This window comes from Saimiri boliviensis, chromosome 1 (assembly GCF_048565385.1).
Source record: "Saimiri boliviensis isolate mSaiBol1 chromosome 1, mSaiBol1.pri, whole genome shotgun sequence".
Lineage (NCBI taxonomy): Eukaryota > Metazoa > Chordata > Mammalia > Primates > Cebidae > Saimiri > Saimiri boliviensis.
Genome location: NC_133449.1, coordinates 131,148,959 through 131,162,569, shown reverse-complemented (window position 1 = coordinate 131,162,569; position 13,611 = coordinate 131,148,959). Strand labels below are relative to the sequence as shown.

The window sequence follows — 13,611 nt, the reverse complement described above, 5'->3', positions numbered from 1 at the left end:
ATTCCTGCTACACGCAGGCCCCTATATGGCAGGCAGCTCTCTTCAGGCTTCTTCATAAAGATGAGGAGGGAGATGCCACCTTCCTTTCAATTGCTGTTGAATTAAACCCATATTCTGCATTGAAAACAGGTAGAAATTTGGGAGTATCATTTAGGAACTCAAAATAATTGAGAGCATTACTCAGTCATAATGAATATTACTCATTACTCCAAAGCTCCCAGAGTCGGGGTGGAGGGAGATGGATGAGTGATAAAGTTGAAAGTTTTCCTTGTCCTTCCTCAAGTCTGAAACCAGACATTCTAGGTTTGAAATATCTGTCTAAGTATCTGCAGGAATGCCCCGTGAAGATCAATGTCTCCATTCAAAATTGTTTAATAAGTGCTATCCTCATATGGTGATGTGAGAAACACCAAGCAGATGAGGCTAACTGATCACAAAGGCATCTCTCCTGAGCTCATCAAGCTGCCGGTGGACAGGCATGTGCTCTGCTGGACTAACAAGGGAATAGGATGGCCCCCTGACATACGTTTCCCAACACTTCAGCTGTCATAACCCTCACTCAACAAACATCTTTGCCACTATTTGTTTGACGTTTTTCCTCCCCCATAGGCTATAGTCTCTGTGAAAACCGACCTTGTCTCCCTGGATCACAGCTATATCCACCAAGGCCTGGCACAATGACTGGAATTCAGTAGGCACTCAATAAATATCTGATGAATGAATGAGAGATGGATTGATGATTGATGGATGGATGGATGGATAGATGGTTGGATAGATGGATGGAGCTCAGCGTATTCATATTGTGGTCTTGTCTTCATTTTCCAAAGAAAACATAGGAGTAGCATGCTGACACAATGTGGAATTGGGAGAAATTGCCCTTCCTCCAATTTAATTGAAGAAAGCTTCACATATAATTTTTAGACTTCTCTGAAGAGTGATGACTATTTTTCTGGTTACATTTCTTTTCTATGAGCCCTTTATTTTGTGAAATTTCACTTCTGATATTTTCTTCCATCTAATTTCATTCTAGTCTTTATTCCAAGTTTGATTTATTTGTTGTTTTTGTAGCTATAATGTCCCAGGATCTGTGGCAATGGGCTGTTCATAAATTTTACCTGAAGAAACCGCATAATTGTCACACCTACCCAAGATATATTGAGACATGATGCATTACCTTGGGCTGTCATAACAAAATACCACCGACTGGGTGGTTTAAACAACAGAAATTTATTTTCTTACACTTCTGGAGGCTGGAAGTCCAAGATCAAGCTGCCCCAAAATTTGGTTTCTGGTGAGGGCTCTCTTCCTGGCATGCAGCCAGCCACCTTCTCACTGTGTCTTCACATGCTCCTTTGTTTGTGCACACGGAAGGAGAGAGATAACAAGTTCTCTGGTGTCTTCTTTTGAGGACACCAGTCCTGGATTGGTTTAGGGCCCCATTCTTATGACCTCACTTAATCTTAATTATCTCCTTAAAGATCCTATTTACAAATACAGTCACCTTGAGGGCTAGGGCTTCAACATAGGAATTTGAGGACAATGCAACTCAGTCCATAGCACGTGACAAATGGAATTCCTCAGACACCTCAAATTCTTTGTCTTTGGCTCCTCTAGTGTTGCCCATCACCCTATGTGCATGTGCAGGACTTATCTATATACTCTTTCAGGTGGAACAGATGCCGTGTTTTGCAGCCATTGGAAAGTCCAAGGTAAAATTTCTGTTTTGATAACAACTCTTATTAAAAGATGAAGAGTGCCTTTCTAGTGGGTTTGTGTCCAGACCCAGAACCTAAATAGAACATTATGTGAAAATATTTATCAGATGCGTATCAAGCATTCTAGCCAGTTTTCTATGACTTAGTTTGGAGAATGGACTGAACTAAATCTTCAGAAGCGAGCCCATAGGGCTTTCAAGAGGCTGGGTAGGACATAGAACCATCCTTTGCGGAAGGAAAGCTATTTTCCTCCACCTCCCCCATCTGCTTCCCGCCTCCTCCCAGGTCCTTCCACCTGGACGGCTATTGTCCAGCTTCCAGAAGCACAGCAAGAGGCTGCTGACTTCCTCTTCCCTCTTTTATGTTCAGATAGAGCTGAAACTGTCAGAGCCACCAACGTCATGTCTATCCTCGACTCAGCCGCAACTCTGGGGCTGAGAGGCAGGAAAGTGGGAGGAGACACCCCCACCTCTGGCTTCTTGAGAATGGACAGTCCCTGGTGCAAGTGGACTGGGCTCACAGTTTCTCGAATGTCCCTAATTAAAAGAAAAACGCACCATACCGCATGGATAGGACTAAATCTATTATGCATAAACTTCTCCATTATTGTATATGAATCCAAGAGCCATGGTGAAATGAAATTTACATCTGTATTATTAATTACCAGTTTCTTTGTCCTGTAAAGGTGTTCTACTACATCCATCAACTTAGAGGCTATCATTTCTGTATTGATCATTTAAAATGCACCAAAATCAGAAAGTAATAAGATTTCACGTTCAGGATGATTTCTCTTTTCCCACAGGAGCGAATTCTACCCCTGATGATATCATATTCTTGCTTCTGAAAGGAATAAACCTTTAAAAATAAATGCGTGGTTGTCCCAGTTACAGAAACAGATTTTTCAAAGCCTGAGGCATGTGATCACTACCATTTGTGGATAGAAACATGGCAGAGGGTTTTTCAATAAAAGTTATACCCCCCCAAACAAATAACCTTGCTGCAAAATAAACTTTATGCTTCTGCTCAGAGACAGGTGTCTTGCTAAAATTATTTCTCTATTATCTGTTTCTTCACAGTGGAGATGCCATCGCCTTTGAAAAATCTGCTAATTATAACAGCATTATCCAACAAGAAGGAACAGTGAGTGTTGAATCAAACAGATTTACTGTAATAGACCCCCAACCCAGCAATACTCCGTGATTGCTTAATTTGATGCAACTATTTTTCTGTGTGTAATGTTCTTTCTCCAGGTAGCCCCTAACCATTCACCCATCTGACCATGAATGTTGAGTGCTCACCACCTTCCACACGCTGTGCCAAGACAGACATAGCCCCTGTCCTTAAGGAACCCACTGTTTGGCTGTACATTCCCTGCTTAACTGTGTTTCTTCAGCTAAAATTAAAAAGGATATATAGGCTGTTGGCAATAAATGTGTCTGAAGTGTCTCCCTATTACAGTTATAGCTGTTTGAATTAGGACACCAGAACTATGAATAACTAATCTATGACATCATTAGTTGATTTTATTTTAGTGGGCCAAAACGATACGATAGTACTTGGATACTGTCTTAGTGCAAGCTGCAAATTATCATAGACAGGGTGGCTTCAGCACCAAACATTTATTTCTTACGGTTCCAGAGGCTGGAAGTCCCAGTGCCAGCATGGCCAGGTTAGGGGAGGGCCTTCTTTCAGGTTGCAGAGGACTTCTCACTGTGTCTCACATGGTGGAAAGAGAGGGAGCTAGCACTAATCTCATTTATGAGAGCTCCACTTTCATGACCTAATTACCTCCCAGAGGTCCCACCTCCAAATCTCCAAATACCATCACATTGGGATTAGGGTTTTCTTTTCTTTTTTTCTTTTTTTTTTTTTTTTTGGAGACAAAGTCTCGCTCTGTCTCCCAGGCTGGTGTGCAGTGGTTCTGGTGATTCTCCTGTTTTAGCCTCCTGAGTAATTAGAATTACCACCATGCCCAGCTATTTTTGTATTTTTAGCAGACAGGGTTTTACCATGTTGGCCAGGCTGGTCTTGAACTCCTGACCTTAAGCAATCCATCCCCTTCGTCCTCCCAAAGTGCTGGAATTAGAGGCATGAGCCACTGCGCCCAGCGGAAGATTAGAGTTTTAACATATGAACTAAGGGGGTTACCAATATTCTGTCCACAACAGATACTGTCTTGTTGACAAGTGTCATTGAACAGACAACCTTTTATAAACCTGTTTTGTGACTAGCCATCTTGAGGGCTGAATGGGTTGTGAAAGAACAGCAAAAACCAAAGCCCCTCTACTTAAGCAGCACACAATTTCATAGTCAGGAAGCTAAGACAGACATGGAACAATGGGCGCCATGTCGAGTGGCCAGTGCGGGCCATGAGTGGTTTGGGAACGCCAAATTGGAGGTGAGGGAGAAGGGCTATGGGAGGCAAGTGTGATTGGGGGAGCTGCCTGGTAGAGTGCGGTTCCTACTGTTGCTATGACAAATTAGCACAAACTCAGTGACTTAAAACAACACAAATTTATTCTCATATAGCCCTGGAAGTCATAATTCCACACCATTCTTACCAGACTAAGATCAACATGTTGGAAGAGCTGTGCTGCTTCTGGACATTCTAGGGAAGAATCCATTCCTTTACTTTTCCAGCTTCTAGAGGTCTCTCTCATTTCTTTGGCTCACAGCCTCCACCCCATCTTCAAAGCCAGCAAAGGCAGGCCAGTTCCTTCTCATGCTGCAGTCTGTCTGGCTCAGTGCAGCTGGGGAAGGTGGCCCTCTCTAAAGCACCTTTGTGGTGACATGAGGCCACATGGATAAGGCAGGAAAAATTCCCCATCTCAAGGTCCTTAACCTTAATCACATTTTCAAGGTCCCTCTTGCCACACAAGATGACATATTCGTAGGTTCCAAGGTTTAGGATATGAACATTTTTGGGGTGGAGGAGCCTGATTCTGCCTGTCACACTGCCCTTGAGCTGGTCCTGGAGGGGGTCGCTGGCTCCTCTCTTAGGAGAGCATTCATTTTGAGGGTGTAGCCTGCATTGGAGCTGGGAGGTGAGGACAAACATGTGTGGACTCCAGCCTGTGTATGTTGGGGAGCAGTGCACTGGGCAAGGTAGGTGAGAGGGCCAGAGGGCACAGAGCTTGTCAATGTTAGGTGGAGAACTTGAATTTGGCCCAAGAGACTGTGGGGCACCATCAAGGCATCTTCAGAAGGAGAACAACAGGATACATTTGCCTTGGGGACAGTAATTCTGGGAGCATCCAGTGTCTTCAAGGATGCAGGAAGGATAAAAGGCATTCAGGAGAATTGATGGAGTAACCCAGAGGAGGCAGATGGTGCCTGGTAGAGCAGGTGATGGTGGGAAGGTGTCACACATCAGACTCCCAAAGGTGACACCTAGTGAGCGCTCACTAAAGAGTAAATACATGAATGGTAGCATGCAACTCCAATGACATTTCTTGAGTTTGTTGAAAATCTCAGACTGCATTTAATATACCTAAATGATCTAAGTAGAATTTCTCACTTTTTTCTTTGTCATTGTTTTATATATAGCTTTTTTTGGCCACATATTTGTCATTATGCAGTATTTATGTATTTTATTTTTTAGAGACAAGGTCTTACTCTTTTGTCCAGGCTGGAGTGCAGTGGCGTGATCACAGCTCACTGAAGCCTTCAACACCTAGGCTTAAGTCACCCTCCCACCTCAGTCTCCTGAGTACCTAGGAATACAGGTGCATGTCACCATGCCCAGGATTTTTTATTATTATTAATATTATTTTTATAGAGACTGGCTCTTATTATATTGTTCATGCTGCTCATGAACTCCTGGCCCCAGGCAATCCTCCTGCCTCAGCCTCCAAAAGTTCTGGGATTATAAGCATGAGCCACCACACTCAGCACAGTATTAATTTAAAAACTGGTGGATTTTTAAAGACTGATATATAATAGATGTATATATTTTCTGGATACATATGATATTTTGATACATTTGTATACTGTGGAAAGATCAAATCAGTATAATTGGGATACCTATCACCTTAAACATGTATCTTTATCTAGGGGCAGCCAAATTATTCTCTTCTGGGTATTTGAAAATATAAAATAGATTCTCATTAACTATAGTCACTCTGCTGATTGATCGAAGCCTAGGTCTCATTTCTTCTGACGGTCTGTTTGAACCCACTGATCAACATCTCTCCATCCCCTTCTTTGCTTTACTGAATTATTGTTCCTGCACTGGAATTCCTCAGCATGCTTCCTGAATGCCTTCTCCTGCAGAGTCTCCTGCAGGGATCCACACTTTAGTGGCTCTGTACTCTACTTTTACTTTAGATTTCAGGTTGTTTATGTTGCTAAGGAAACATTTCAATTTATGATTTTAAAAATATTGTTTGTGAAAGACCAATTCTTTTCACAGTTCTGAATGGAAGGATTATGCCTCCAAGTAATGTCTATGGAGGAAGAGCCCTCAGGGAATTGACTTCAAAAGCTTCTGAATTTGCTCTTTATTATGTTTTGTAATAAAACACTTGTATATTGTCCTTGTAATCATTTCTTGATTATCCCAACGGTACATTGTCAGATGTCTTCCTCTGAACAGGTGATGCTGTGTTGTATGTGCCATGCTGAAATGCAGAGATTTCAGCAGCATTCGACAAAGAACCATCTGCCTAAAGCTGCAGTTCTCAGCATGGACAAGCAGAAGGCTCAGTAGGGAAGCTGGTTATACATCTAGAGTTCTGATCTCATCGGATTCCCTAGAGGCCTAGGAACATGGATCTCAAGTGCCCCAAGGGATTCTGATGTGTTTGAAAACACACCTTTGGGAGTACCAGAAGTAGCAGTCACTCAGAAAACATTGACATAACCAGGAGGTCAGGGTGTGAGTGCTATGGAAAATATGGCTGTAGTTGGGGCCTTGCAGTGTGAGCGGCTAGCCCAGAGCTGAAATTGAGGATTCCTCAGTTCTCTAACAGAAGCGCTGATGATCAGGCCAATGAACTTCACAGAATAGCTCCATCCTTCTGCATGATAAGCTTAAACATCACCCACACCCACTTACAAGAAGAGCCATCATCCGACAACTTTGAATAAAGCCAATATCTAAAGTGCGGTATGAATGAGGCTTAGATAGCACCCAATAGAGAAACCCCTTTGATTTGTCACCTCTAATGTGGCATCTTCATTATACTGTATGCATAGTATGCATTTTCTCCAGGGAGAGAGTCAGTTGCTTTCATCAGACTCCCAAAGAGGTTCAGAATCACAACAGAGTTATGAAGGACAGATTTTAGGGCACCGTGAGGACAGTTGAGCATTCGCCCTAAACTCTCCTGATCCTCAGTGCAGTACTGGTTGATATTGGGGCATCAGAGAGGAGGAAGACACGGTGGTGTCTGTTTTCTGGCGTGTGCAGCACTGCGTGGGATGATGGCTGAGCTCACTCCTCCTCTAAAGGGTGGGCCCAGGGGGTCAGAGAAGCTGACCTGCCTTCGGATGCCTTATAGACAGGAATGAACCAAAACCCACAGAAGCAATTCTATAAGCGAGTAACTTAGTGAGGCTTGGGGTGCATAAGGACTGAGCAGGCTAAGGATGCAATGCTGACCTTGGAACTATAGGGTCAGAGGGAGGGTCATGAGATTGGAGAGAAAATGGTGTAGCAGAGTTGGCAGCTCAATTTTCAACTTGGAGGAATTCTTTCATCCTACTATATTGTGAGGGAAATTATTCAAAAGCGGTTTACAACAATGCTGAAGAAATCATTTCAAATAAAATTCATACCCTTTATTCAGACTAGGAGCACCCATGCCTCCCGTGGCCAGAGGGCACAGTAGCGTGAGTGATGCAGGGAGAAATGCCACACTCACTTTCTACCATACCGCCTTTCATCCTCCTTCCCATCCTGTAACTGGTTCTTTTTTTTTTTTTTTTTTTTTTTGAAATGGAGTTTCACTCTTTGACGCCCAGGCTAGAGTGCAGTGGTGCGATCTTGTTTCACTGCAACCTCCACCCTCTGTGCTCAAGCAATTCTTCCACTTCAGTCTTCTGAGTAGCTGGGATGACAGGCACCAGCCACCACACCCGGCTAAATTTTGTATTTTTAGTAGAGATGGGGGTTTCACCATGTTGGCCAGGCTCGAACTACTGACCTCAAGTGATCCAACGTGCCCAGCCCTGTAACTCGTTCTTCTAAAGGAAAGTCCGTGCTCCTCATTTTCCTCGTTGGGAATGGCCCTGAGATTTCTGTTATAACCAACTGTTGTTATAAAATAGGCAGGATGACCTAAACAGGGTATGATTTTACTTTAAGAAGGAACAATTACAGGGACAAGGGTTGTAGAGGTATATGTGATATTAAATAACTCATATATAATAGTCTTATTATACATTGCTATACAGGATTTGTAAATAGATGACCCCAAGAGTCATACATTTGGGTAATATATTAAATCCTAACCCTTTCCTGATGGCCATTGTTCATAGAATTACAGATGAAAATTAGCAGCATTTGGAATAAAATATGAGGGATGAGGGGAAAGCTGCTGGAATCAGTAATGTGTGCAGAGGTGTGGCTAAAAGGTTATACACAATATTAACTTAGAGTAGTGTGATCATAAGATGATTTATATGCCAAAAAATAATGTATTTTGCTTTAAAGACATAATCCATTGCAAAAATGAATTTTAGTGTGAAGATCATTCACCGATGAAGACAGATCCAGTTGGATCCCCTTCGTCTGAATTCAGGAGATGTCCATTTTGGGAGCAAGAACTGGCAAAAAAACACTCCTATAAAATGGTAGGTTTACACTCGTGGGGATCTTAACCTTTCATGCTGTGTGATGCATAGGGCAGTAAATAGCTTCCTTTTGTGCCTGTGGCCATGGTTGTGTCACATGGAATTTTATTTGCCTTTATGGGACAGTGAGGACCAGTAATCTTCCCTGGCTGGATGGTGCTCAGGAAGTTCAGGGCTCCCTATCACATCCAATGGCAAGGTTCCTCCTGGGACTGCTTCTTCCCCAAGACAAAGAAAGGAACAGATGCATGGATTTTCTAGAAATTAGGGCTGAGGATTACAGAGGGAGAAAATTGAAGTTTAGAGAAAAAGATGTCAAAGTTTGGTGGCCTTTGTAGTGATAGAACAAATCTGCAAATATGAGTTATAACATTGAAATGAAAGGCATACATGAACTATCACCCTAGAAGGTCTGCATTACTTTATAGAAACAAACAAACAAAATGCTGTGGTCCAGGTGAAGAGCCCAGCTATTGTCATGTGAGAATTGCAACCAGAGCAGCCTCTGAGAGCTTCAGAAAGGTCTGTGAGGATCAGTTGATTTTTGAAGTGGCCCACGAGCTTAAATAATTTTCTACATTCTTTCTAGATGGCCTTCCTTGCTGACAAATACTGTAACTATTGTCGAGACGTTTTACTCAAAGTGAGGAATCAAGAATTTGAGAGGGTAGGGTTTTATCTATAAACTACAAGCATTTATGAGTCATTATTAATCATTTTATTTGAAGAGACCCCATCAACAGATGTCCAGTGCTTATATGCTATGCACTTACGTTGCAGTTATTGAGTTCTTGAAAGTGACATTGATATTCAGTGTAATCAGTTGGAAATTCTCCAAGGCACTAATACAAATAACTTAAGGCTCTAAATACAAATTCAGCTATTTTTTACATCCTAATTCTGCTGATTTTGAACAAAGTATTAGTAATAAAATTCACCCTGGACTCTTCAATGGTGCTGAAGAGCCATTTTATTGATCCGCACTCACTGAAGATGGAGCAGGACTTTGTAGCTGAGTGACCTGGCATGGGTGTTGTCACGATTGGATTTTATCCTAGAATCTGCTGTGGAAAATGTGAATAAAAATTTCAGCTATTCTGAATTTCATCTTTTGCAGTGTGAGATGAAAAATCCAAGGAAATAAGTGAACATTCAAATGAGAATTTTTTCTCATGCTTTAGTATATTCTAAGCACTTCAACTTTGGGTGATAACGTTCATTCAGCACGGGCTCATTTGCTACCTACTCAGCATAAAGCATTCTAGTGAGGGAGGAAGCAAGATGCCTTCAGGATGCCCCCTGTCCTGTTGATGCAATGTTATAAATATCTATCCACACTGCATATATCACATATTCCTTTCCTTCTTCACTTACTCATCAAATACTTATTTAATTCCTATCCTGTGACCTACACTGTTATCAGGACTAGGAAGGTAATCTCCATAAGACTTGAGAAGTTAGTAGTATGGTAATGAAAGGAAGAATATTACCCAATAAATACGATGCAATGTGGAAAGTTCTAGAATAGTTGCATGATTAGACTATTCTGGGTTCCAGAGAAGAGTAACAGAGAAGGCCAGGGAGTGCTTCCAAAGCAGGCCACGTTGCTGCCGACTCTAGTAGGAGAGGCAGAGGTGCAATAGACAGAAAATGGGGTAGGAGAAGGATTCCAGGTAGAGCCCATTGTGCAGGTAAAGGCGGCAGGATGTTTATGGGCACAACTAAAAGGTCACTATGACTAGATTTTATTATTATTATTATTATTATTATTTTTTTTTTTTTTTTTTTTTTTTTCTGAGACAGAGTCTTGCTCTGTCACCCAGGCTGGAGTATGGTGATGCGATTTCGGCTCACTGTACCTCCACCTACTGAGTTCAAGTGACTCTCCTGCCTCAGCCTCCCGAGTACCCGGGACCACAAGCGTGAGCCACCATGACTGGCTAATTTTTTGTATTTTTAGTAGAGATGGGGTTTCAACATGTTGGCCAGGCTGGTCTCAAACTCCTGACCTCAGGTGATCCTCCTGCCCCAGCCTCCCAAAGTGCTGGGATTACAGGTGTGAGCCACCATGCCTGGCCTAGATTTTATTATTTCTAAAGAAGAGAAGCCAGAGGGGAGGTGGGAAAGTAGGCTGATACTAGAAAGGATGTCGGATGCCCCAGGAAAAACTCTGACTCATTGAGAAGACAATGTGGGAGCAGTGATAACAGGGCTCGGCCTTCACGGAGCGGACAGGCAGTGAGGAGGTTTTGTCATAGTTGAGGTGAGAAGCCACAAGGGTTGGATCTGTGGCAGTGACAGTGATATCAGAGAGAAATGGGGTCAGGCTGGAGAAATATTTCAGAGGCAGGTGCAACAGGGTTTGATGACCTGGACGCGGGGGGTGGGGGATGAGCAGAGACGGGTCTGTGGGGTGGCTCCACTCACACCCCCTTCCCCAAAGCGCCATGCTCTGAGGTTCCCAGCCTGAGAGAAAAGGGAATGCTACGCCCTGTGTTGTGTTTCTCGGAGTCTCTTTGGGGAAGTCTTCTCTAGAATTAATGCCCCTGATAACAGGATTTTAAATCAGGGCCTACGGCCATGGAATTCAGGAGCTGACTCTAACTTCTTCCTTGACAACCTGCGCGCGGGGCCAGTGCCTTGTCTGGTGTCACTGGCAGGTCCTAGCACCAGAGCCAGGGAGGTAAGACAAGGCTGCGATGCCTTGCAGTACATCCCAAACAGGCAAGTCTTTACTGGCTGCGATGCCGATTGGCCACCTGGTTCAAGAACGGAAACGGAAGAGTCAACATGGGAAAAAACAGAAAAGAGGAGCTGCCATTTGGATCCTCCACAAAGCTGTCCACATAAGTCTTTAGGGAAGGCTCCTGTGTAGAGCCGCGTCAGTCCCCTTTTCTTCTACAATCATCAGGTGACCTCTAACCTGACGGCAAGGAGGAGGTCTCTTAGATTAGGTACTATCACACCTCCCTCTGAGCTGAAAAATGATTGAAGCAGTCAGTCAGTCGGTCAATGAACACTGATTCTCCCTTGGCTGTGCCCTGTGGCCCAGTCCCCATCCTAGTATAGTCAACTGGAGCCCCCTTGTGGTCAGAAACAGCTTCCCTTCTGGAAACTGCCTTATGACAATTTTAATAACGTTCTACATGATCCCATCCAACTCGCAGGCGCTCTCAGACAGGCTGCTGGAAAGAATTCTTCCAAAACATAGATTAGAAAAGCTGAGAGGCAAAGCTTTACACGCACTGGAACAAAATTCGTTCCATTGTCATCTGGGGCTAAGGAAGTATCTGGGGGAGGTGGTTAGTCTTGCGAGGTGCAGAATGAGTTTTGGCGATTTTCTCTGTTACTTGCCCCAGGTAGAGGACTTGCTCACTTCCTTCTGGAAGTCTCGGTCGCGAGACACAGTCATGCTGATGTCATTGCCTGATGCGTGCCAGCTCTTCAAGTGCTACGACGTCCAGCTGTACAAGGTAGGACGCGTGAGTCTCTGGGTTATATCCGTTGCAGAAATTGGCAGCAAATGCTGGGTTTGGACCCACAGCTCCAGCTCTCTGCCGTCTCCATGGTCCTCTGAGGAGTGAATAGTGGGGTGTGCGGACCAGGAGCCCTTTGATCTCTGCCTAACACTCAGCTTTCCTTTGTGAATTAGCTCATGGAAACCAAAAGCCAATGCACAAAGTGACCTATGGTTTCACTCCAGTGAAGTCCGAATTAGTCAATGTTCTTTCTCTGGGAATTTCTGTAAAAGAAGACGTTCTAAAATGACTAACTGGAATAATTGCTTTGTAATAGGTATAACTTCAGGGTTTTTATTTTGTTTTGCTTTGCTTTGGTTAAAGCTCAATCTCTAAAGTGATTGTATTTGGAGGGTCAGATCTGTATCTTTTCTGGTTTAAAAATGTGTTCTTCTTCAGTGAGTCACAAGCCTTACCTTTTATCATCTTTTTAAAAAAAAATCATCTAGTACTTCCAAGTTTTTAATACAAACATTGAAAACTGGAAGCTGGGTTCAGCCATTAAATATGTTTGGTTTGGCCCACCTAGTATTGGCCAGCAATGTGTGTGTGTGTGTGTGTGTGTTTAATTTGAATCACTTATCAATCTTTTAAAAACATTTGAAATAAATTCCAATTGTGGCTGCACCAGCCTGACGTCCTGCAAGAGAAGCAGTGGCGGGTCTGCATGGTGCTCCCCTTCAGACTGGGTGAGGACCGGCTCTCAGACCTGTTGACACACACCCTGTCCCTGTGGCATGGGTGAGCTTTGGTCACACCTGCACCATCAGTAGAATCATAGTGTCTTGATACTTTTGTTGTAGGCAATTGAGGATGTTCTTCTTCATGACTTCTTGGAAGATGTTTCTATTCAGTACCTGAAATCTGTGCGGCTATTTAGTAAGAAATTTAAGCTGTGGCTTCTTAATGCTCTGGAAGGTTTTCCAGCCTGCTTACAGATCTCCAAACTCAAAGGTAGGTTTCAATGAGAAGAAATTAATTCGCAGCCAGTGCAGTGGCTCACACCTGCAGTCCCAGCGCTTTGGAAGGCCGAGGCAGGAAGATGGCTTGAGCCCAGGAGTTTGAGACCATCCTGGGCAACGTAGTGAGATCCTGTCTCCGCACAAAAAAAAAGTTTTAAAAATCAGCTGGGTGTGGTGGCACACTGCTATGATTCTAGCTACTCAGAAGGCTGAGGCTGGAGGATCACTTTAGCCCAGGAGGTTGAGGCTGCAGTGAGCCATGATCATGTCACTGTACTCCAGCCTGGGTGACAAAGCAAGACTCTGTCTTAAAAGTAAATAAATACAGAGCCAGGCGCGGTGACTCATGCCTGTAATCCTAGCACTTTGGGAGGCTGAGGTGGGTGGATCACCTGAGGTCAGGAGTTCAAAACCAGCCTGGCCATCGTGGTGAAACCCCATCTTTAAAAAAAAAAAAAAAAAGGTAAATAAATACATGAATAAATTCTGTAAGCATAGATGAAGCATCTGATTCCATCCTGGGTGGTAGCTTTCAGCTGCTGTTCCATGCGCTCAGCTATAGTCCCGAAGGCCCAACCTGCTCAGGATTTCTGACTTTTAGTGCTGGTGATGGATGTTAGC

General features: G+C 43.5%; 1 protein-coding gene across 1 annotated transcript in view; it reads left to right on the top strand.

The window, feature by feature from the left end:
- Window positions 1-13,611, top strand: part of RFX8 (regulatory factor X8) — a 67,090-nt gene that overhangs the window by 35,116 nt on the left and 18,363 nt on the right. The window contains 6 exon segments of the mRNA XM_074404334.1: window positions 1,668-1,709; window positions 2,792-2,855; window positions 8,400-8,510; window positions 9,100-9,153; window positions 11,870-11,983; window positions 12,832-12,982. Coding sequence (XP_074260435.1) covers window positions 1,668-1,709; window positions 2,792-2,855; window positions 8,400-8,510; window positions 9,100-9,153; window positions 11,870-11,983; window positions 12,832-12,982 — 536 coding nt within the window.